This window comes from Diuraphis noxia, unplaced genomic scaffold, assembly GCF_037042655.1.
Source record: "Diuraphis noxia isolate RWA-SAM2 unplaced genomic scaffold, SU_Dnox_SAM2 contig0001, whole genome shotgun sequence".
Taxonomy (NCBI): domain Eukaryota; kingdom Metazoa; phylum Arthropoda; class Insecta; order Hemiptera; family Aphididae; genus Diuraphis; species Diuraphis noxia.
In genome coordinates this window covers 60,960,439-60,987,953 of record NW_028301711.1, presented here as the reverse complement: position 1 = coordinate 60,987,953, position 27,515 = coordinate 60,960,439, and the positions used below count along the sequence as shown (strand labels likewise).

Genomic DNA, 27,515 nt, shown 5'->3' with positions numbered 1-27,515 from the left:
AGAAGTCGTTAAGTACAAATTATAATTTGTAGATGCACCGGCGGACACACACAGGAGAGAAGTCGTTATTGTGTGATATATGTGAAAAGTCTTTCATTACAAATTATAGTTCGATCAAGCACCTGCGGACACACACAGGAGAAAAGTCTTTCTTGTGCGATATAATATGTGACAATACATTCAGTTAAAAAAAGTAATTTGACTGTACACCAGAGGCTGTACACACTGGAGAGAAGTCTTATCCATGCGATATATGTGACAAGTCGTTCAATCAAGTATGCAATTTGATCATACACCAGAGGACACACACGGGAGAGAAACCTTACCCATGCGATACATGTGACAAGCCATTTAGTAAAAATTATAGTTATTATAGTATATGTAACCATACATTTTATAATAAATCATGTATTTTAACTGTTTAGTAGTTATCATTAATTCGTCCGTGCGATTTATACAAAAAGTAATGAGTACAAATAAAAGTATGATGAAGCACCTGGGGACACACACAGGAGAAAAGTCTTTCTTGTGCGATATAATATGTGACAATAAATTCAGTTAAAAAAAGTAATTTGACTGTACACCAGAGGACACACACTGGAGAGAAGTCTTATTCATGCGATACATTCGACAAGTCGTTCAATCAAGTGGGTAATTTGATTGTACACCGACGGACACACACTGGAGAAAAGCCTTACCCATGCGATATATGCAAAAAGTCGTTCAGTACAAATAATAGTTAGTATAGTCAAGTAACTATACATTTTACAATAAAAAATATATAAGTTTACTGTTTAGTAGTTATCATTAATTCGTCCGTGCGATTTATACGATATGTCATGAGTACAAATAAAAGTATGACGAAGCACCGGCGGACACACATAGGAGAGAAGCCTTACCCATGCGATATATGCGAGAAGTCGTTAAGTACAAATTATAATTTGTAGAAGCACCGGCGGACACACGCAGGAGAGAAGTCTTTCTTGTGCGATATAATTTGTGACAATACATTCAGTTAAAAAAAGTAATTTGACTGTACACCAGAGGACACTCACTGGAGAGAAGTCTTATTCATGCGATATATGTGACAAACCATTTACTAAAAATTATAGTTAGTATAGTCATGTAACCATACATTGTTTTGTGAGGCGGCAACCCACGAAAAATAATTGAGTTTAAAAATTTCGGTGGATATTTCACTATATTTTCTTCATTAGTTACCGTATGGCGTATCAAATTATTTATAAATCCTCTTCTCGTCAGGAATGTAATCTTGAATTTTAAAATTTAATTCCTTTTCATCAGTGTTTTTGGCAACCTGTATAGCTCGTTCGCTCAACCAATCAAGGACTAAGTAATTTTGAGCAACATTTGTAAACACTTTTTGAATGACCACATTCAACGCAAGCTGATAAACTGAATGCATGTTTAAGGTCCTCCAATCGTGGAAACATCTCGAGATATTACATTTAAGCAAGAATATACGTGTCATGTAGCAAAATGATCAATCTAGAGATATATATTCTCAAAACAACTCTTTGATATTGGTGATGGCAATTTTCCTATATATCTGCTGACTGGCTGCATCCCCTTTCCTAAAACTTTTTATCAATTAACACAATCAAAAGCTGAACACATTCAAAAAATTCTTGATTTAATAATTTAGATAACACTCTAATCTATGTGATATTATAAAAAATACTTAAAAATAAACATCTGTATCAATTGTATTTAATTCAATAATCAAAATTAAGAACCATGAATACAAAGTGACAGAATATAACACAATTCTCTAGAAATATACCTTGCACATACTTTTCGACTAGTATAATGTCATTGATGTACTTTAAATTTACAACTTGTCGAATATAATCAAGGCCAAATGCAATAGTTTGTCTCCAGAATGCGCTGTAAGTTGGCCACTTTGATTGAATGACTTGTCGCATATATCACATAAGGTAAGGGATCTCTCCAGTGTGTGTCCTCTGGTGTATGATCAAATTGCATACTTGATTGAACGACTTGTCACATATATCGCATGGATAAAACCTCTCTCCAGTGTGTGTCCTCTGGTTTACTGTCAAATTACTTTTTTTAACTGAATGACTTGTCACATATTATATCGCACAAGAAAGACTTTTCTCCTGTGTGTGTCCGCTGGTGCTTGATCGAACTATAATTTGTACTGAACGACTTTTCGCATATATCGCATGGGTAAGGCTTATCTCCCGTGTGTGTCCTCTTGTGTTCGATCAAATTACCTACTTGATTGAACGTCTTGTCACATATATCGCATGGTAAGGCTTCTCTTCCGTGTATGTCCGCCAGCGCTTTATCAAACTATCATTTGTAATGAACGACGAATGTCTTGTCACATATATCGCATGGATAAAACTTCTCTCCAGTGTGTGTCCTCTGGTGTACTGTCATATTACCTTTTTTAACTGAATGACTTGTCACATATTATATCGCATAAGATATACCATCTCATGTGTGTGTCCACCGGTGCTTCATCAAACTTTTATTTGTACTCATGACTTTTCGTATAAATCGCACAACGATTTAATGATAACTACTAAACAGTTAACATATATGTTTTGTTGTAAAGTGTATGGTTACTTCTTACATGACTTTATTGTTATTAGAGCTTCGTCGTTGTGGTCAATTTTTCGAGCCAGTATTTCTTCGCTACTTATTAATTCTGTGTGTATAATACTTCGATATTTTAGCGTCATAAAAGAACACTGAGTGTGTTATAATATAAATTAATGTTTTTTAAATAGTACATAATTCTAATCAAAAAATTTTTCAATTAAGTATCAACATATCAATTGTTCTATCAATAATCTTTTCTGAACCGTTGCTAATGTTATATCCGTATATATATTTTTTTTTATATAATACATATATTTTAAATTATTTAAATTTTTGAATATTTTATTTAACAATATAGTAGGATTGATTATAATATTATACTACATTTATTTCATTATTTACTTTTTCTAGATTTATTTTCCATTGACATTTACCACTGAATATTTTAGCTGATTCCTATTAGGTACCTTTTTATTTTTTGGTGTTGTGCATCACTATGTGGAACCATGGAGGCCACATGACATAGCCTCTTTGGATCATCGTTTATTTGTTAAAAATATTCACAACTTTTATATGATCCCTGGTGGCAGTAATAGCCTTAATGGATGCTGAAATATGCACATATCCCATATCATTTGGGATCTTATAATTATTGCTATTTGATTGGAAACAGACGGGACTTGCCCGTCTTACTCCCTCACATAGTCACATTAAATATATCCATTAGAAGTTGACTTGTTATGTTATGATTATAATTTAATATTATATAATTATATAATTTGTTATTATCAGTTAATTATCGGAATTATTCACTACTTTTGCTATGTCCAGTACATACCGACGAATTTCCAATAATTCTTCCACATATAATCTATTTAAAAATTTTAAATACAATAAATTTAACTATCATGTATAAATAAGCCTATTGCGATAAATATTATTTTAGAGATTTGAGTATATAGTTTAACTAAACTGAATTTTTAATCATATTGTTTAAATATAGGCTAGTTAATGAATAATGATAAAATTACTTAAGATATTAAAATTTTGACATAATGAATATCAAGTTTTAAGTTACTACACTGAAAATTATCAATTAAAAACAATATCATACATTTAATTATAAAAGTTTAATGTTTTTATGAAGAAAAATATAAACTTAATTTAGTCAAAATGAAATTAATTAATGTGACCAACTGAGTCACATATAGGCCTATGGTGACCAGATATTAAAAAAGAAAAAGCAGTACTTTATAATATAGGCTAATATAATATTATGTTTATACATACATATATATATATATATATATATATATATATATATATATATCAATATAAATACGTAATTCATAAGCAAGCGTGATTAGTGGAAAAACGTATAAATTATGCATATATTATAAAGCATTTAAATAAAGGATACACAGACATCATAGATATAGAGATATAGCTATATAGATCGATAGCTATATCTGTTTGTCCTATATATACATTCTTAAATAGCTGGATCGATTGTGGCAAAATTTGGTACATAATTTTATTAGACTTATGGGCAGAAGATAGGTTAGGTTAGAATGTGATACCTATGCCTAAATATCATTCAATTTAATATTTAAATTGTTAAAATTATATTGATAAAACGAAGAAAATTACATAATGATATACGAAAGTGAATATCGCTGTAAGATTATAATTAGGGCTCGGAAGTTGATGCATTCTGCATTTTGTTTTATTTGATGTAGTCATTAATCTATCAAGCTAAAAATCCGATTTAGATGGTCTACTAAAATAATATAAAATATTTATTTTGCATTTTTTGCCTTTATTTCTCATTGATATCATTTTATCACGGTCCTACATTTTAAATAATTTTTTTTCGACAAATACGTAATTTTTTTAAAATATAGCGAAATTTTCTTAAACATAAATTTAACGCTTAATTTTTTTCATTAAATGTGCAAATGTCATAAAAATAAAATACACCTAATATCTTATTTTAACTTTTAAATATAGCTTATTGTTGTTAGTGTTACAAAAATAACTATAGGTACACTAAAATTACTGGCCGTGGTCGAGCTGTTTGAAATAAGTTATATTTATAGTTTACACTTTATAGTATATTTATATTTATAGTGTATTATTGTAAACAATAAAATGATTATTTTTCAATAACAGCTAACACGTATTGTAGCCACTATATTTTGTATAATATAATTTAGTATTCGACCGTCTAGTGTAGCGTGTTGTTGAATGTTATCCTGTCTTAAGAACTTTTTATTAAAAAATGCCTAAAAATAAAACTTCGACTAGTGCTCGTTTACGTGCGTTTATGTCTGAATTCGGAAGTGATATTTTTTCAACTGATGGATCTATACTTTTTTGTAAGATATGTGACGTTAAGCTTGCAGCAGATAAAAAGTTCACTGTGGAACAATACGTGTCACGTCAAAAGCATATACATGGTATTGAGCGCAAAAATTTACAAACTAAAAAATCAAAGTTTACTGACACAACCATCCAGAAAATGTGCATTTAATTATGATTTGTGTCAAGCCTTTTTATCGGCTAATATTCCGTTGAATAAATTATCTAATGACTGTTTTCGTAACTTTTTGGAAAAATATACAAGCAAGAGTATTCCGGTCGAATCGACATTGAGAAAATCGTATGTTGCCCAATGTTACGAAGAAACAATAATATAAAAAAGTATTGTGAAAATCAAAAACTGTGGATTTCTATCGACGAAACCACAGTGTGGAAGGCCGGTACATCGCGAATGTAATTATGGGTACGTTAGAAATTGGATACCAACGAAAAATATTTTTCCTTCACACAGAAGCACTGGAAAAAGCTAATCATACCAGCATTGCTAAATTATTGGATAAAGCACTTCATCTTTTATGGCCTCAAGGGATTAAATACGACCAGTGGCGGTTATAACTGACTTTTAAGGGGGGCGGAAATTATAAAAATCATAGGAAAATAATGAGTCGTTGGAATTTTTCCCCAATATTTTGAAATAATCCAAAATAGGTTCACCTTGTACTTACAATTAAATTAAAAAAAGTATAGTCACAGATGCACAGTTAATCAACCTTTTAATAATAAAAATCTACAATACAAGCATATTATGTCTTTTTTTTTTTAGCAAAACGTGTAATAATATATGTGAGTTTTTGAGTATAATATAGCGTTTATTATATTTTTAGATTTATATTAAGAGGACGCTACACCCGCATGTGTTGTCTCCGTCTTACAAGTGCGTAACATTGCAAAAACTGTTTGGCGCGGGAAAGAACCGAGAAAGATATAGTTATAACTTATAAGTTATAACTAAGAAACGAAAATTTCACCACATAAAAAGGAGGATTGTGTCTGTGCAATATCGTTTTTATTTTTTCGATATCGGAACTACAAAAAAGTTATTCGTGCTTAAAAACACACAAAATTGTAAGACGGAGACAACACATACAGGTGTAACGTCCTCTTAAAATTATCGTAATATCAGAATGGGAAATCTATTACATTATTGAGATTATTCCTAGCAGCCATATATATATATATATATATATATATACATATATACATATATACATATATACATATATACATATATAAACAATGACACGCAACTTTCCGAATTACATATTACGTAGGTATACGTACATGTACTATAATAACAAAAATTAATAAAATGTACTACAATTATTTAAAAATATACCGTATTATATTGCGCAAGACAACTTTACAAATTGCTGATACTATTTCTATAAATTAGAAACACAAAAAAATAGTACCATGATTAATACTTCTTTCAATAATTTATTATAAAATTTCAATAATAATTTATTATAAAAAAACACGGACCATGGGGGGGGGGCGATCCACCTATCGCCCCCCCCCCCACCTTATAACCGCCACTGAATACGACAATATTTTGCTGTTTTTAAGCGATGCAGCGCCATATATGGTAAAGGCTGGTAAAGGCATAAAAATAATGTACTCTAAAATGGAACATGTCACCTGTTTAGCTCACGGACTACACAGGGTTGCAGAAGAAGTTCGTAAATGTTTTCCTAAAGTTGATCAATTAATATCTAACGTAAAAAAAATTTTTTTTAAGTGTCCTGCTCGTATTCAATTTTTTCGAGAAAAGGCACCGAATATTTCTTTACTGCCACAGCCTGTATTAACTAGATGGGAGACGTGGCTAAGTGCTGCAAATTATTATTGTGAACACTTCGAAACTTTTAAAAATATAAAATAAGTAATTTTTTGCATTTTTTAGTTAATTAAATCATTTTATTTCATAATTTGACAATTGTTGGGTCATTTTTTGCAGTCATTTTCCATCATTTTTAAATAATTTATTCATATTTTTTAAGGTTCTTTAGGTCATCAACTTCCGAGCCCTAATTATAATATATTTTAACCGCTATCTATCATTATAGGTACATTATAGGTACATAGGTACATTCACTTGAAAATGTAAAAGTTTTACAAAAAAGACAAATATGTATTTACCCTCTTCATTTTTACTTTATTTTATTTTTGTCAATAATTATTTTTAATATTTATTCTCTTTGAATCACAGTATCTTTTTCAACATAAAATATTGATTGGTTACTAAACCAATCTTATTGGTTAATTGTGGAGCGTAAATATAGATTTATCCTCTTCATAGCTGAAGAGCATACGCTAATATGATAGTTATAGGCAATATAAAATAATTATAAAGTTACACTTTAAATAAAAATGTAATAATTAAATTTTTTCTAAATAATAAATAAGAAGTACAATTAAATTTCTAAAAGTTAATTACTATTTTAAGAAACAATTGAAGAATACATTTATGTATTTATTTTTTGGGGATGGGATATGGCTTTCCAGCCCTCTCTAATTGCGCTTATGTACCTACTAGCATTTGTCATTTAAAATCAGTATGTATTAATTAGATAGGTACCAACTAGTCAACCAACAATACCAGCTAGATACGAATCGAAATAATTAAAATTATATCCACATGGACCTATTTAAATCGACACATCACCAAAAATAATCCACGATATTAACATCACATGGATGGAGTACGCGTAGGCACCACGTACAACACATTAATAAATAATAAGTATACCAATACCTAATACACTATATTTATCGAAATAATATCGTGTTATGAATACAAGTTTAAATATATAATTATATAGGTATTATTAAACATATTTTATGTTTCGTTGCCCATACAATAGTTTTGTTTTATTATAGCATTTCATCGATTTCATCGATTTTACGTTTAAGTGTTTGTTAATAATTTGATATTAATTATTCTGTTCGGTATGATAAACGACGTGTACAGACGTGGAGTCAATATGTAATATATTACATAATTACACCATGTATATAAATAATGAGAATAATATTATACTTTAAGGCTTCATAAATCAAATTCGTTCCATTCCCATTTACCTACCCGGCATCTGAAACTGACGTATTATCGAAATAAATAATTCGATAATGATATTGTATAAATTATACTTTGTTCAGTGTTATTGACTTGCGGTATTTTTTTATTTTTTTTTTGGAGGATAATATTAAATATTAATGTTATCATCAAACGTCCAAACATTAGCTCCATCGCCGGCTCTCACGAGTTGATTCTTGGCATTGTGATTTCGTATTGTATTTGAAAAAATGAAAAATATTATGACACATTGGCACAGGCGCACAACACAATACAAATAATAATATGCAATGTATGCGATAATAATAATAATTTATCATTTTGTTGTTATCAATAGCGATTAGCCTATTACTCATATTATTATTTACTATTGTTGTTCAGGGTTAAAAGAGACTTTATTTACAGGCATTTTAACGGTTAGCGGTCTTACGTGCTGGTGGTGAAGATGACTACCTAGTATAGGTACTACTTCATCGGAACATTGCGTGATATTGTTGTTGAAATTAATATCGAACCAACTCGACATTTTTATCACTGTTTTGTTATTATCGTAGTCGTCGTCATCGGATATTATAGTTGTTACGCATCGATTTTCGGGCTTATTTCCAGAGCTCTCGACCGAGACCTTGGACTCCACAGTCGCATAGGGACCACGTCTGAGATGTTTCATAGCAGTCGGTGTGCATCAATCGCTGTAGCAACATGATAAACACTGCGGTTATGGAAGAAAACGATTTTTATTTTCTCAACAACAAAACCAAAACTACACCTATCGAAAAGGATTACAGAATATCCAATAATGTACTCGGACTGGGTATCAATGGCAAGGTGGTGCAGTGTTTTTCTGTTAAAACCGGTGAAAAGTATGCGCTTAAGGTAATATTGAACAATGTTAGACTGATGTTCGTCGTGTTTAAAGTGTCTGGTATCGTTGTTGTCTGTATTTTGGTTTTTACAGGTTCTCGTTGACTGTCAGAAAGCCAGAAGAGAAATCGATCTACACTGGAGGGCTAGCGGTTGCATAAATATAGTCAATATAATTGATGTATACGAAAACCAATACATGGAGAAGAAATGTTTGTTGGTTATCATGGAATGGTAAGTTATACTTTACACTATTACTGTTATAAATTATATTTTATATTTAAATCTTAATTATTATCAAAATATTAAAATAAACATTTAAAATATTTAAAAACATTTTTAAATACTACTGAATAGTTTACCCACAATAACAGTCACAGTTTATATTTTTATTCAAAGAATTCCGTGCACATTTTCGAAAACAAAATTATAATTAACAATGTTACAAGATTTAACTAACTAATAGTTGTTTTCAAAAATTATACTTTTTTTGTAGGATAATTCTTTCAATTATCCTCATCCCATGAAATATTATCATTGTTGTATTAAATGCATCATTATCTTAATATTTCCTTTTTTTTTGTTTGTGGAATTATTACTTGTTCTAATATGAAGGTGCAACTTCTATGTATGCAAAGGTTTTTAGGTTGAAAAAAGCACCATCACTAGTTTTTTTATCATAAAAGTTTTATTTACTATGCAATTATCTTAAACATATTGTCATTAAAAAAGTCATTATTATAAGAACATAAGGTTTAGTTTTGTAAGATAAAAACAATCATAATAATATTTAAGATTATTCAATCAGTTCTTAAAAATAGTCAAGATTATTACTCAATTCCTATAATTATTGGACCATCTCAGTGTTAACAGGTATATCACTAACCAATCATTTTTTATAATTAAATAATAAAAAAAAAATAATGATTCAACTGCAACTCTGTTGTGGACTTATGTTTCTGTTAAATATATGTCAACAAAATAATGGCCCAAAAATGTTGCTTTCATTTTAAGATAACATGATTATTATTATGCTTTTATTCAATTGTATTTTGTAATAAGTTATAACTTAATACAAACAATTTTTCTAGATAACACATATTCATTACATTACACATAATTCTGCTTACTATATGTATAAATATCCCAGTGTTATCTAATAAATATATTGAGAATCGAGAATACTATTACAATTATAATTTGTAAATACATATAATATAATAAATATGTTTATTTTTTTAAAGTTTTAATAATGTATTAATATCAAATATGGTTTAAAATCACTATAAAAAAATATAATATTATGATAAACTATTTATATCACAATTATTGTATCATTATATTTTTCAATATAAAATTACCTTTAATTATGAATCTGGGTAAACAGCATTTAAATTCAAATTGGAAAAAATCCAAAGATTGATCCATTCTACATCTTCAATTGTATAATATATTTCTTCTACTCTTAATATTGTTAATGGAAAAAAATGAAAATAGTCAAAATAAAATACTCATTTAAAAACTTTAGATTCTTTGCTTTCCTTTAAATTTATATTTTTAATTAAAATAAATGTTTGTTAATCCTTTTTAGATTGCTTTTTCTGTTATATAGTTCAATACTATTATTGCAGTAAATTATTATGTTATGGGACCTCAAAATAACCTATCCGTGTTAAAAAATTTGTGCAAACCGACATGTTTAACACAAATTTGTTTGTGTTATCAGAGAAGGTTAAATCTAATACATTATTTTACGCTCAAATAAATTTTTTTTATTTATGTAATCTCCAAAATATAAATGCACATTACTTTGGTACATACTACATATAAACAAATATTTTTAATACATTTTTTCAAAAAAAAAATTTTATTAATTTAAACCTCACGTCGGTTCAAAAAAGTCAGTGATGGGTTGCTGGATGAAGGTAACTTGATAGTTTTCTAGGCACCAGGGTCGGACTGGCCTGGACCACAGGTTCGCAATCGCGGACTGGGTCCCTGGCTAGTTTGGGCCCTCTGACTTCATATTCATATTTTAAATTAAATATATTATCTTTGTTTTAGTAACTGACATTTACGTGTATTTTATGTTTACAAAAAGAAATTAGATCTAGAAGAGATAATGCTGATAGTATATTTATAAATCTTCATTCAAAGTTAAACATTTTATTATAGAAATAAATAAAGAATTAGAATTAAATAGTAGTAATTTCACTGCAAATATTGATTTTAATAATGGGAAATCTATAGGTAGAGAATCAAAAAAAAAAAATATGCCCGGTGAAAAAGCAACAGATGAACGACCAAATATGTCATTAACTAATAGATTTAAATTCGAAACTTTTAATTATATCCATGTGTGAATAGCTTGGATACACGATTTATTAGTAATTCAAAATTACTAAGTGATTGCATTTGCTTAGATCCCAAAAACTTTGGTTGTTTTAACAATATATATTATGCATATAAATTTGTATTAACACTACCATGTACCCAAGTTACTTGCGAGAGAACGTTTTCAAAATTAAAAAATATCAAAACAAGTTAAGATCAGTTATTTCCCAAAAAACAATGGAAGCATTGTCATTGATTAATATTGAAACGAATTTTTTAATTGATAAAGATAGTGTAATTGATACTGTTGGAAAAAGTTTTAGTGAATTATCTAAACTGTTGTTTTAAATTTGAATTATGAAAAAACATTTTAACTAGCTATTTATTTATGTTTTTTGTTAAATTATTTTCATTTAAATATTTATTATATGTAGGTATTGGTTTATGTTTGTCAAGGTCAAACAAATTGTTATACAATATTTTATTTATAAATAATAATTTGATTTTACCATGATGTGTGTGTTTTTTTTTTTTTTTGTGTCTGTCATCACGTTTTGGGGCAGTAAAAATGCTTCGATTTTTGACTTCTGTACCTCGTTCGATCAGAAAGTGAATCTAGTTGGTACTTTGGGGGGTCAAAAGTAAAAAATTCTTAATACTTTTCTAAATAATTGAGAAAAACAAACTAAAAATTAAGGGAAAAACGGGAAATTTTACGCACACTCATTTTTCGTCAAAATCGATTTTAGTTTTTGATGTAACTTTAAAACAAATGACCATAGATACATGGAATTTTCACCTAATGTTTATATAAGTATATTCTATCCACCATGCAATTTTCAAAAAATTTCGACTTAAGTTGAACTATTCATAGGCATTTCAAATTTTCGATAATTATTAGTTTTTTTTAAATTAATATCGATAAAAATTTATTTGTTAGGCAGAAAAGCTTGAAAATTTAATACAAGGCTCTTAACATATTGTTACAATAGCAGTTGAAAAATAAAATAAATTCATGGTCACAATTTTTTTTTATAAGCATTCAAAGTTTGAATTTTGACAAAATACGTAAAAATCACGAAAATTCACAAATTATTTTAAGCTAGAAATTCATAAAAAATTTTCTTTTTAAATCTAAGATTTAAAAATTTAATACAAGATTCCTTACAAGTTTTTCAATCTTTATCACAAATAAAAATTCCACCGGAAATTCAAATTAAATTTTTATGAGCATTTGAAATTTAAATTTTTACAACATTGGATTTTCACTTTTAGCGATTTCCTTATTTTGGTGTAACTCTAAAACAAATTACCGCAGATACTTGAAATTTTGACTGAATGTTTATATAGGCGTTTTATATATTTGATAAAATTTTCAAAATATTTAGATTTGTTTTGAGCTGTTTACTGACATTTTAAATTTTCGATCATTATTAGTTTTTTTTTCTATAAATATCGATAAAAATTTATTTGTTCTGTAGAAAAGCTTGAAAATTTAATACAAGGCTTCTAACACATTGTAACAATAGAAGTTAAAAAATATTAAAAATTCGTAGGCACGATTTTTTTTTATAAGCATTTAAAGTTCAAATTTTGACTAAATTCGTAAAAATTACGGCAATGTTCAAATTATCTTAGATAGAAATCCATAAAAGTTTTCCTTTTTAATTCTAAGATTTGAAAATTTAATACAAGGCTCCTAACATATTTTTACAATAGCAGTTGCAAAATAATCCAAAAAATCCATAAAAGTTTTTCTTTTTAATTCTAAGATTTGAAAATTTTATACAAGGCGCCTAACATCTTTTTACAATAGAAGCTGAAAATTAAAAGAAATACATAGTCACAATCTTTTTTTATAAGCATTCAATGTTTGAATTTTTACAACATATTATGTAAAAATCACGAAAATTCGTAAATTATTTTATGCTAGAAATTCATAAAAAATTTTCCTTTTATATCTAAGATTTGAAAATTTAATACAAGGCTCATTATATATTTTTACAATAGCAATTGAAAAATAAAAGAAATATATAGTCACAATTTTTTTTTATAAGCATTTAAAGTTCAAATTTTGACTAAATACGTAAAAATTACGGCAATGTTCAAATTATCTTAGATAGAAATTCATAAAAGTTTTCCTTTTTAATTCTAAGATTTGAAAATTTAATACAAGGCTCCTAACATATTTTTACAATAGCAGTTGCAAAATAAAAGGAATACATAGTCACAATTTTTTTTTTAAGCATTCAAATTTGAGTTTTGACAACATATTATGTAAAAATCACAAAAATACAGAAATTATTTTAAGCTAGAAATTCATAAAAAATTTTCTTTTTATATCTAAGATTTGAAAATTTAATACAAGGCTCATAATATATTTTTACTATAAAAATTGAAAAATAAAAGAAATGCGTAGTCACAATTTTTTTTTTACAAGCATTCAAAGTTTGAATTTTGACAACATAATATGTAAAAATCACGAAAATTCGCAAATTATTTCAAACTAGAAATTCATAAAAAATTTTCTTTTTAAATCTAAGATTTGAAAATTTTTAATAATCTATAATAGACAGATAAACCGTCTTCGCTCAGAATCGTTTTTTGTATACAATGATATAATATCATTGGATTCAAATTTAGTTCCATCCATTACAGTAACCAGTAACCCCTTGTAACCTACTGTGCAGCAGAGCGACATACACGACTTACCCGCCTTTTTTTTCATGCATATTTTAAAATTTTTTATACATATTTTTCTTTTTTCAAACATTGAGCCCTAATAGTGGCCTATTTATCCTGGCCCTTTAAACATCATTATAAACAATTTCTACTATGATAAATCCATATAATATAAGCTAAAAACCACTAACTCACTTATTTATTGCAAATTCTCAAAAACTACAAACACACAAGCTTAAAGTTTGGAATTGTGATTTCTCTAATTATGTAAATGTGCAATAAAAAAGAATTTTCTGGCATTCTCATTTTAAAGTAGTGGTTAAACATGGATTTTGAGATTCGCATTTTCATTTTTTTTTTTTAAATAAATGGTTGCTATTGGTTATTTAAACAGATCAGGTACAAGCATGTATCAAATCATTAGATAGCTTATATACTCAATTGAATTTAACAAAAATCTTATAGATTGTTTTTATAGATGTCAGAAAAGTTTGGATAATAAGTAGTTCTAACCATGTCAATAAATCTACCAAACGCTAAATCTAATCCATGGCATGCAGTTGTACATTTAGGTAAAATTATTTCATAAAGCTAGGTACACTGTTGCTAATTTGTCCATGCTCTGAGATGCACTAATACTGAGATACACTTAAACTGAGAAACATTTATATAACATATATACTATATAGGATTTGTGCAAAAAATAAAACTGCGCTGGGGTGTTGCCAGAATATTTTACTAGTTATAATATATTTATATGTTTATTCAAAGACATACAATTGTCAATTATGTATACTTCCATCAAATGTAGCATCTCAGTGTAATCATGTTGCCCTTCATCACCATTAAGTGGAGGTTTCATTAGATTTTTTTACTAAAGACTAGTATTTTACTGAAAAAATGAACTACAGGAGCTTTGCCCCCATAACTCTAAATAGCCAAATAAATAACCAACATACATGAATAATGGGTATTAAAAGAATAAATATAATAACAATGTAAATAGTTTATATGTATTATTATGTGATTATTTTTTATTTTGAATTTATGCGCCTCCTAATTTCTTCAATTACCTCGTACAAATAACATATTTTTAATGTAAATTATTTATATTAACAAGTTAATTATTTTTACCATTATTTCTGCTGGAAAAGTTTAATAAGTTTTGATTAATAAATTGATAATATTAAAATTGTATGATTAACCAATGTATTTTTTAGCATGGAAGGTGGTGAATTATTTCAACGTATACAAGAACACAATGAGGGAGCTTTTACCGAAAGGGGCAAGTTTAATAAATTTATTATATTAATTAATATATTATTAATAATTTAATTCAGTTAGATACATTTTATACATGTAAAATGTAATAAATTAATTTTGTTATATGTAGAAGCTGCACATATTATGACAGCCATTTGTTCAGCAGTCAAGTATCTTCATGACCTTAATATTGCTCACCGTGACTTAAAACCTGAAAATCTCTTGTATTCTAAGCTTGGTAATTGACTTTAACTTAAGAAATCATATCTTAAATAAATATTAATATATTAGTTGTTAAAATTACATAAATAATTGTGTTCTTTAAAATGTTTCACAACAACAAACTATTATTTTAATATTTTAATTTAAATTGTCATTGATTTATTTTCTGTATAGGTGCTAATGGCATTTTAAAATTAACTGATTTTGGATTTGCCAAGGAAGTATCACAAAAAGCTCCATTAAAAACACCTTGCTATACGCCATATTATGTTGGTTAGTTAAAAGCAACAGCTATTATGCAAAAATAATTGTCTCTATTAATGTACATGTATTTGTTACAGCACCGGAAGTTCTAGGTCCAGAAAAGTATGATAAAAGTTGTGATATATGGTCATTAGGAGTGATCATGTATATATTGTAAGTATGCATGTATGAATTCAATATTAAAAATACAAAATGATTTCTATAAAATAATAAACATAAAAATTGAATATTCGTGCAATTTAGCTTGATTAAAAAGACCCCACAGTAGGATTTATTTGTATGGCTCTATTAGTATCTCGCACACCTTGAGTATAAAAAAATATTATTCATTGTTACTAGTGATTACTTGGTTAAAAATATGAATTAAGATGGTTAGGTACTACTATTTTAAAGAACTTTTAGAATAATATATTTTGTGTTTTTGTATGAAGCTTTTATTATAAATATTTCAATTAGGGATACCAAAATTATTTTGATAAGTTTTTTTTAAATAATTATATTTATTTCAAAAATATATACTAATAAAACAACTAAAAAAATTCTTACAAAATACATAATATTATGTTCTTATAATTTTTTTTAAAATGTGTTTCTATACTTTAATGTGAATCATTTAGCGATAATATTTACATTTTAATGTAACACAGGGAAGACTTTTGGATAGTGACTCCCTGATTAATGTTACAGTTTACATATGTAATTTAATTTTCTTATATTTATCTACTTAATATTATTTCTGCCCCTTCCTTTATTAAATTTATAGGTTTAGTAGGTATTTGTTTTTAACACTATCTGTAAAGTGTTGCCCATTTTCAACTAATTTTTTTTTGTTCTAGATTGTGTGGATTTCCGCCTTTTTTTAGTAATCACGGGCAAGCTATTTCGCCTGGCATGAAAAATCGAATTAAAACTGGACAATTTGACTTTCCTAGTCCAGAATGGAATAATGTGTCTAGTGATGCTAAAACTTTAATTTCAAGTATGTTATCTGTTGATCCTTCAGTTCGTCTTACCATCAATGAAGTTGTGAAACATAAATGGATTGCAGTGAGTACTTAATATTTTAACTTAAATAATATTCTATACATTTGATATGTTTTAAAAATTTAGAGCTATACCGAAGTACCCCAAACACCATTATATACCGGAAAAATGTTGAAAGAGTCTGAAGATGTGTGGCCCGAAGTTCAAGAAGAAATGACCCGGTCTCTAGCTACAATGCGTGTGGATTATGATCAAGTCAATATAAAATCGTTAAATACTTCTAATAATTCATTATTAAACAAGCGACGAAAAAAAGCTTCTAACAGTGCATAGACTTTTTAATACTACATTTATTTTCCAGATTATTCACTATAAACTGACCCTTTCCTTAATGCCCATATCTTAATAATTTTTGTTGGTTTTTAAATTATGTACTTTTTTCAAATTTGATTTTTGTACCACTGTTTATTTATAGTTAAAGTAATGCATGTAATAGTAAGTTAAAAAATAACAAAATAGCTCTTTCTTTATTGAACCTTGATAGAATTTTTTTAATTACGGAAAAATTAGTGCCATTTCATGAACATTTATTGAAATATTAGTTTATAAATTAATTAAATCTGCTATCAATAATAGAAAGAAATGATTTTAAAAAGATTAAATTGCTTAATAATATAGGTAGCTTGCAAAATGTTTTATTAAATAAGATAAATTAAAAGACAAGAGTAAAAATAATTAATCAGATTTAAAAATCATTAACTTCCTATTTATAATTATTATATTTCTTATTTTAAGCTGTTGCAATATTTTTAATGCATAAAATTCAAACAGAAATATTAATGCATTTCTACAATATTTATTTATTTAAAAAACAATTAAAACATAAATGTATCTTTATTTATTTGAAATTGCTTAACTTATTATTGTTTATTAAAAGCTAAAATATTAATTTTGTTTAAATTATCTCAGTCATTTAAGACATTATATTTGGCGTGAAAATTATTGCAATTGTTGTCTACATCGTTTAGTATGATTTATTTTTGGAATTCAATTTATATTCAAAGTTTAACCAAGATTTCCTTTTAATACATAAAAAAGTTTTAAAGTAAATTATGTAAAAGTATTATTAAATGTAAACTATTACTAATATAATCTACTCGAACAAATTATAAATAAGTATATCTATAGACTATATTCAATTATTATGAAACCAAATTTGTGATTTGTGATGGTTTGTTATCATAATATAATAGACATATTAGTGTAACTAAATTTTAAAAAAAAACGTATGTATAGAAAGTCTATTATTGGTTGTGATGAAATATTATTTTAGAAATTGTGTTTTTCTATCCTTTTAGTTTTAATTTTTATATTCCTGATTCAAGTATATATATATTTCAAAATAGCATAGTATTATTTTGAAGTATTTAAAGATTGATATATTTTTTGTATTCGTATATTGTAAATTATAGTGTTTTAAGAGGATATTATACCTGCATGTATTGTTGAGATCAATCTTAATTCTATGTCAATTCCCGCTGTGATATTTGTTATATTAACAGTTAGATAGACAGCCAACATATTCGAGTATAATTTCCTCTTAAATTATACTATTTTTTGGAGTCATATTTGTATAATATTTACAAAACGAAATACCAGTATCGTTGATAATAGTCCATTTTATCAATAGATGATTTTAATTTTTAATATGATATAAATTTAAGTAACTCATTGAATTGTGAATGTAAACTAAACACCATATACACCATATATATTTTTATTTGTTTCATATTCTATTGACACTTAATGTTAAAATTGTAATTCAGAGGTATAATAATTATAAGCTATATTTCTATATTTATTTTAAAATATGAACCTGTATGACCACCTGTAGATTATACAAATGTATAAATATTTTTATACTGCTAAGGGCCAGTTGTACTGTCTCTGATTTAAGTTAACCGGAGTTTAATCGGCCGAATTTGCACGGCTAAATATCTGTCATCAGCTGATTAAGCGTAATCGAAGTTTAACCGTAGACAGTACAACTGGCCCTTAGATACTTATATAAATTATAATTGATACTAATTTATTAGTGTAAGTACAAAACATATTATAAATTTAACAGTGTTAAGTTAAATTTACTAAAGTATATTGTAACTTAGTAATATTAGATAACACAGAAATAATTGAGAATACTTTGATACACTATTACTAGTTGAATGAAACTTGATTTAAATTATATAGTTAATATAAGATATGCAATTATTAAAAATTATAACAATTAATATCAATTAAATTAATGTTTTAATAGTACTTGTTAAGAGATTTATTAGAAAGATACGTTAAAAAAATAAACAAACATGTAAAAATATTATTTTCTTTCTTTTATATTTAACGAAAAACAACTCAAGTATCGCATGCCTTAATGGCTATAAACTTTATGCCGAGTAATTCTTTTATCATTATAAACACTCATTATTTCAAAAATTACTAATGTTTTTGAAAATATTTTTTTACATTGTTTCAAGTTGTTCAAAAACCAACGTTTTTATTACAAAAATGTATTTTAAAATATTTTTTACCCTTATCATTTTTTAAGTTTTTTAGTTTTTTGAATGACAACATAGTTTTAACTTCATATTCCAAAGCAGAATATTTTTCTAAGTATTTTGTTTCATAAAAATCGAATTTAGGACAAGTAGTTTATCAGTTATAAGTGTTTAAAGTTTAGATTGAAATACTTATAACTCATAAACTACTTATCCTAAACTCGATTTTTATGAATCAAAATACTTAGAAAAATATTCTGCTTTGGAATATGAAATTAAAACTCTGTTGTCATTCAAAAAAAATAAAAAACTTAAAAAATTATAAGGATAAAAAATATTTAAAAATATAATTTTTTAATCAAAAAGTTGGTTTTTAACAACTTGAAACTATGTAAAATAATATTTTCAAAAACATCAATAATTTTTGAAATAATGAGTGTTCAATGATAAAAAAATCACCTGGTATATATATAAAATTCTATAACTGTTTTTTGGTATCATTGAATTTATTTTGTATTGCTAGATAGGCATTTGGTACTAGTATACTAATTTCTAATTTCAAGTTGTAATAATTAGATTAAATGAGGGGTTAAAATTTATAAAATATTGCTTTATTACTATGTGTGCATTACTACTCTTGCGTTTTTATTTTAATATGTTAAGTTATAATATATAATTTTGATTTATATACTCGATTTATAATACTCAGATTTTTAAACACATTAAATGAAATATAATGATAATAATAATTTATAAAAAAATTAAATTAAGAATTCCAGAATTATAAATACAAAAACATAATTTTTGATAGTGTAACTGATTCATATTCATATGAAATAGGGTGCTTAGTAGATAATACATAGAACGAATATTAAATATTTGTTTTTTCATTAAACTAAATTGAAAGTTTTAAGAAAAAAAATGGCTTGTTTAAATTTATATATTCTAAATTTAAATGTTATCTAAGATTATTGAGCAAGTATACCTCTTTGTACCAGAAAATCTGGACTCACTTGCTGCAGAGTGAATGTTTTGATTGTATCATAGCAAGGAAGACAAAAAGTTAAGATACATCTCTAACTAATTAATTAATTATAAAATTTGTAATACATTAGTATTAGTAGACACTTCAGTACTTTGCCTACAGTATCTTCTTATATACAGTGGTGTGCAGAACATTTTTCAGACCTGAGGCAAACTATACAATTTGACACCCACCCTACAACCATCAGGTTTTTCACTTAATAAAAAATGTATACATTAATAGTATATTTAAAATGTACAATTAAACTAGTGCCCAGTTGGTCAGTTGCACACCTGGTTACCCATCCACCCACTCGTATTTTCTCTGAGGCAGTTGCCTCAAAAAATAGCTGTTCAGTTCGCCACTTCTTATATACTTATAGCTTAGGTAAAGTGAACTTCATATATTCAATTATGTAGTTTTCAAGCTTGTAAGTGCAGCTCTTGTGTATATTTCCTATCCCACTTTACACTTTTTTCACATGTCTGATCACTATTACAGTTATACATCATAGATTTATAATTGTATGAATTGGAAGATTCCATACTTTTCACGGTACAACCTGTTATGGAAAATTTTCAAATTTTGATGACCCACAACTTAATGGCATTTTTTTTTTTTCATTGGTAATTCTATTATTGCGATAACTTATGGTCTAGTAGAGTAATTGTGACACGTCACTGGTACACTTTTAATCGTTGTGGATAATGATAAATATGTTAAAAATAAATTCAAATATCAATGTATAGATTCTATTAGATTTAGTTATATGGAAAATACTATATCATATTTATTTTAATTTATCCACATTATAATATTATATTTTTGAAATGCTTAATTTGTAATAAGTATAATTAAATTTTATTTATAAGTAAATATAAATTTATCATACCTCATATTTATATTATAGTGTATGGGATAAAATAAAAATAAAATTGTAATATAGTTCGAAAAACCATATAACTCGGACATAAATACTAAAATTATTATAATTAATTTTTGGCAGATTGTTAAGTGAAAGGTAGGTACCTAAATCTGAGTTTTCCAAATAACTATGAAATATTTAAAAACCATATGATAATATAAAAGTGAATATTAATTTCACACTTAGGTGGTTAGGTGTTTTACCTTTTCAATTAAGCAGAAAGCTCCATACCAGTCTGAAAATTACAATAATAATTTAATTAAATTATGGGCAGAAGCATTTGATCATTTGTTGGTATTTTGTCAAATGTAAGAAATAACAAAATCCAATCTGTCTGGATTCACCTCATTTTATCGTTATTATAAATATTGAACTATGCCTACATAGCCAGTGGTGTATTTAAGGTTTTTCCGCCTCTAGGCACTTTCCAATTCGCCGCCTTCCTCCTTCCTATAATTATTTATAAAACAAATTTAAATATACAATTTATCATATTATAATATTATACTAAAAAAGATACATTGAGATACATGTAGATATATAGTTGATTCATTGTGAGCGAACAAAAATTATTTGAGTTTGATTTCATCAAATGAAAAATATTTTTATAATTTTGTAAAAAATAACTGTTGAAATTTGCAGCTCTTCAATTTTGCCGCTCTAGACCCGGACCTATAGGGCCTGTGCCTAAATACGCCTCTGTACATAGCCAAATTCACTTTTATTATTATATCCATACGCCTATATTTGATGATTATAATCTATTCATGACCAATATAAATATAAAATACTTATAAAAGTAGTTATATTTTTCAAAATAGTTGTACAAATATTAATTAGTTATTACTTCATTATAATGTGTATTATAGGAAAATTTGTGTAATTGGTTTAAGTAGGTAATTTGCTGATAACTGCAGCAGTTTCGTGCTAATGGCTTATAAGAAGGCACAAGCAATACAGGCCTTTCGGTGATAGGCAGAGCTGTATTATGGATAAGTTGATACTTAGACTTACAAAAACGAAAATGCGGCAAATTTTGATTTTGCCTATGTATAAATTTTGTCTAAAGCCACCCTGCTTATAACTATAGAATATTTATATATCATACTACTGTGCCATATTTATTAAAAACACAATTAAAATTAATTCAATTAAAAAGTAATACAATTAACGAAGTTTTAGTCATTTTCAAATAGGTAGTTTAACTGTATTAAAAAATATATTTAAGGATTGTTATTTGAGATTCATAAAATTTTAATATGGCAACATAAGAACGTACATAAAATCTTATTGCATTTTTTATCCTGTAAGAAAATGTATTAATTATTTCATTTTATTAGAACTAAATTCAGATCAAATGAAAACCTCATGTTTCAGTCAAATCAAATGGAAATATGTTTACTGAAAAACATAATAATATGTATCTAACTTACATACATTTATCGCAATTCTTGTTTGTTTGATGAGTACATACGTGTGTAAATAGTTAATATACCTCATTAAAAATATTATTTCTTTGTTACCACACATAAATTGTAATATCATGCTCATTATCTAATATTTTTCATATAAGACAAGGTCAATTAACAATTATTCCTAAATTTTAGTTTTATAAATATTTAATATACTACAACTCTGATTTTCTCAAAAAATGAGTTATTTTTGATTTCAGTGCTACTTTATGATCAGGAGTTCACTTAATAATAGTTAGAATTCCCAACCTACGATGATCTAATTGAAAAAAGAAAATAATTTATATGGATGTAGTCAAGTTATTTGGCCTATTATAATAAAACAATTGTAATATCATTACAAAATTCAAACAGCATATTACAGGGCAATTAATGATTTGCTCTACTTGAAGTCTGAAGATGCAACCCAAGCATGTGAACAATTAAATATATGAGAAGGTTATTGATAAGTAGCTAATGACTTGAGATAGTTATTATAATAGACCTTATACTCTAAACTATGAACAAAATAAAAATTTTATCAGCAGATAATTATTATGCCATCACCTGGAGAAAGTCAACAATACCTTATCTTAACAGTTTACATTTATTTATTTCTATATATAAAATCATTATCATCAGAGTATAACATAATTAACAATTAAAAAAACAGTTGAAAGAATAATAATATACACATTTAATTATACAGTTTTTATTATTAAAAATATAGACAATGAAAGTTGAATGACTTGAACCGGAATACAATAAATCAACAGAACAGTACATTCTATTAAAATATATTATTATTTATATTTCCATGAATATTATTGTTTTCGGTGTAAATCAATGAATACCAAATAAGATCTTTATATCCTCGCCTAGTACATAAAATTCACAGGCGAGTTTATCAAGATCTCACTCAATAGCAAAGTCTATCGTAGCTGAAAAGAAAACAAGACGGCGTAAAAAACTAAAAATATTATACAAACAAGAATGGGTAAAAAAAAAAAAAAACATGAATGAGAAAAAAATTTAAAACAATGTGCAGTGGGATAAAAATAAATTCAAACACACACTAAAGTTAAAATTAAATATTCTTATTAAAACGACGACGACGACGATGATGGAAAATAAAAAATAGCCTAGATCGACCAGCGAACGAACAAGGGAATGACGATATTGAAACGAACATGACGTCTTGGACTCTGAAAAAACCTTGAACGCCGATCGCGCAACAGACAATGCAACATCACAATTATTATTATTATTATTATTTTTGTAAATCGTCTGCGCGCCACACACGGACGCGACCGCGTTCTGAAACGTTTTCCGGTCGAACGGGCGCGTTTCACCAACAGCGGTCGCCGTACGTGTGGCGCGAGTATGATACTTACCCAACGCGACGCGCAGTTACCGCGCGAACCACCTTTGTGTTACGCACAAAACACGTGATCGTTGAACGGCGGCGGAGGGTAACCACACCACCAACCGTACGTGACATTGAAACTCTCGGCATTGTCGCCGTCAGCTGCTACTGCAGACCGCCGCAGCAGTACTCGTCGCCGCCGGCTCCGTTGTCGTTCTCACGTGTTCCGCGTTTCCACGAACTACGTAGCCAACACGCCGCGCTCCGGTGCGTGCGCGCGCGCGTTCCATTCGTATGCGCGCACGCACGAAGCACGTTTCTTCGCCGCCGTCGCCAAACCTCAAAACAAAAATTTTAACGCGCTGGCCGTGGGTGAGCAAGTTTGGTTAGGATATGAAAAATGAAAACGTTAGTTCGAGAACGGTTTGAAAAAAAAAAAAAACAAGTAAAAGGATAACGTGTGAAAACCCGTAGTCAACGAAACCACGAAAAACACGTTTTGGGAAGATGACCCGTTTTGAAAACGCCAGACCGTTGACGAGTACGGAGACTTGGGAGATAGAGGCAGCAGAATTATTAAAATAAATAATATTTAAAAGAAGTTATATTAAGAGTGATAAAAATTTAGAGTTCAGAGTTAACGATGGTGACGACGGCAGGAGCAGCGGCTTCGGAGTTCGGACACGGGAACAAGAGTGACTGCAAACCGAACGCGTTGAAGGGAAATGTGAAAAAGAAAGAGAGCGCCGAACAGTGAACTGTGGAGAGACCAACACACACGGCTCGCCCGCACTCGCAACGGTCGCACGGGCCTTGGCCACACGCACGCACTCGACGCATCGCAACGCATCGCATCTGAATACGAATGCATTAACGTTGTTACATGCCTATTGCCTACTCTTCCACCCACCCGCCATTCGATCCCCACCAAGTGGACTCACGCACGCACCGCCGGCGAAGGTTTCGTGTCGGAATTCCGATGCGGTTAGATCGCCGCCTGTGATGACGTCACAGCGCAGGGACGAGTGGACGAACATTTGTGTGCGCGCGCGGTGGTATGTCGTCGCCATCACTCTCGGGGCATAGCAATAATATCGTTAGGTATAAAATATTGTTGTGTTGTACTATTTTTATTTGTTATATTATTGTCGACGTTTGGTATGTAAGATACTAAGATATATCCTATCTCAGTATCTTATAGTCGACTGTAGTTGTACACCTGTATAAAAAACAGTGTTCCTAAATTCCGAACGAATACCTTGCCTATAGTTACGTCATGACAAATAATATTGATATATTTTATCCGAAATCATAATTATTCAAATAAGGTCTGCTCGTAAAAAACGATATAGATGCTTGCATACGGGTAATGAGTACCCCAAGCAAAAATTTTAATATGATTACATTCTTTTATTACGTGAATATTCGTCAATTCTAAAATCGGCCATAGCTATATATTACGACGTTTTAAAATAGAAAAATGAAACAAGCTTATACTGAAAAACAAAATTCCTACATCGATTTAATCTAATTGAGTATTTTATGGGTAAAAATATGTGTATGGTTTGTATATGCCGACCTACGCCTATTCAATAGATGACTTTATATTTTATGGGTAGGAGGCAGACTGTAGGTGGTATTTTTCAACTTTCTACTTTAGTTTAGTCGTAGGCATATTATAATATGACATGCTTATCTGCCTACAAATTGCAGTTTCATCTTTTTAAAATTAATTTTATATGAATGACACACGAAAATATTTTACTCCGATTACCACCACGGCTCATGCTCGTTTTAATATAATATACTATTTTGTAATATGCATATACAATATAGTCTAGTCAGTCGAGTCATAATCTCAAATGATAAATAAAATAATTTAATGTTAATTAAGAAGTAATAACACATTAACACAGAGATACGTATACAGAAATAAAAATATGATATACGCGTGACGCGTGGTTTTCAACTCTGTAGAATATAATATTGTATAATATAATTAATATATATTCAAGTATATTTTTATTCTACAGCGATACGAATATTGTACTCTGCGATGATGCATAATTTAATATTATGTTATAATTATTAATTATTATTTGTTAAACGTACGTATGTGTTTAAGCTCGTCATACATATAGAAAGTATGATATGTAGTTAGGTACAGAATATTTTTTTTATATTATTAGTTATTACTTATTACTGTAACACCTATGACAAAATTGGTTAAAATCCATTTATTTGGAATATGATAAATCGGGAAGTGCAAAACGCCCATATTTTTATCTTTTGATTTTAATGTAGGTTTTTTTGGAGTCGGAAAAAAAGTCCGACCAAAAGATTATTATACGACTAAAGTCCAGTTTGATTTATTGATTATTGAATTTAAAATTTATAATACCAAAATACTAATAAAATTTGCCATCAATAATATAAAATATAATTTAAAACTATAAATAATTATGTCTAATATTTGTTTCGTTTTCGAATACAATGGCCAATATTAATTAAAAATTCTTCCACCGATATTTCATCAATAGCCACTCTAGAAGGTTATATCTTACCTTCTAATTCTGTGGATTGTATAACAAGACTTTTTTTCGTATAATAATTTTCTAGTCGAATTTTTTTCCGGGGTTCGGTATTTCATATTCTTACGACCTATCTACTTGAAACTTGTAAGTCTGTTGGTATTACTTGTTTATTTCACAAAATAACAATTAGGTATGAAAATATAGTTCAGCAATATATCTCCGTAGGTATATAAATATATATAATTTTTCATCAAGTTAAATAATTACTACCTTATCATTGAGTAATGAGTATTCATTTGACTATGATATGTAAAGAAACAAATTCCATTATTTTTTTCGTATCTATACTTCAAATAACAATTAATAATCATTAATTCTGTACATCCCAACAAATATTTATTTTTAAATGCAATAATTATGCCTTATGCCAAGACATTTAATTATAAATCTATCGATAAAATATATTTCCATGTATTTTCATTGTATTGTGTAAGAGTCTACTCATAATTTGTTTTTGCTTTTACAGGAAAAGTTTGTCGTGAAACATTTAGTTAGATATTTTTATTTTGCACATAATAAATGAAAAAAGTAATCTGTTTACTCATTTAAATATTTTTTATTCGGTAATTTTTTCCGCCGTTCGTAAAGATACATAATGCATGTAAAATATATAATATTTAATGATAGGTACTAATTAATATAATGACGAGTAATGGAAATACGAGTACATGGAATAATCAAGACTCTAGGAAAACAATGAACAGTTCGATACCTTCATCCAAAATATGAATAGGTATAATATAATATTAATATATTGATATTTTATAAGTACGAATAATCATTATGAATTATGAGTACCTATAACCATTATGGAAATTTTATCCCGAAAAATTAAAAATAATCACTGTTCGCTGTGTTATTTTGTTTTACTCGACGACGAAATGCATTTGCTAACGACGCATTCGGTCTAGACCCATTACAGTCACATCGCTCATTC

The 27,515-nt window shown here is 27.8% G+C and overlaps 1 protein-coding gene, 1 long non-coding RNA gene and 1 pseudogene across 2 annotated transcripts; 2 read left to right on the top strand and 1 right to left on the bottom strand.

The window, feature by feature from the left end:
* The first annotated feature begins 4,826 nt into the window (after nt 1-4,826).
* On the top strand, nt 4,827-8,084 carry LOC149061132 (uncharacterized; annotated as a pseudogene).
* A 671-nt stretch (nt 8,085-8,755) lies between these two features.
* Nucleotides 8,756-19,040, top strand: MAPk-Ak2 (MAP kinase-activated protein kinase 2). Its single transcript, XM_015516115.2, has 8 exons — nt 8,756-8,929; nt 9,012-9,151; nt 15,154-15,218; nt 15,327-15,434; nt 15,593-15,691; nt 15,760-15,835; nt 16,519-16,729; nt 16,793-19,040. Exons 1-8 carry the CDS (start codon nt 8,756-8,758, stop codon nt 16,997-16,999), a joined length of 1,080 nt encoding a protein of 359 aa, XP_015371601.1. The 3' UTR covers nt 17,000-19,040.
* A 4,496-nt stretch (nt 19,041-23,536) lies between these two features.
* LOC149061131 (uncharacterized) lies at nt 23,537-24,703 on the bottom strand. Its single transcript, XR_016189879.1, has 2 exons — nt 24,013-24,703; nt 23,537-23,833 (listed from the first exon to the last, which is right to left on the bottom strand). It is a non-coding gene; the product is annotated as an uncharacterized LOC149061131 (long non-coding RNA).
* Nucleotides 24,704-27,515: the final 2,812 nt, after the last annotated feature.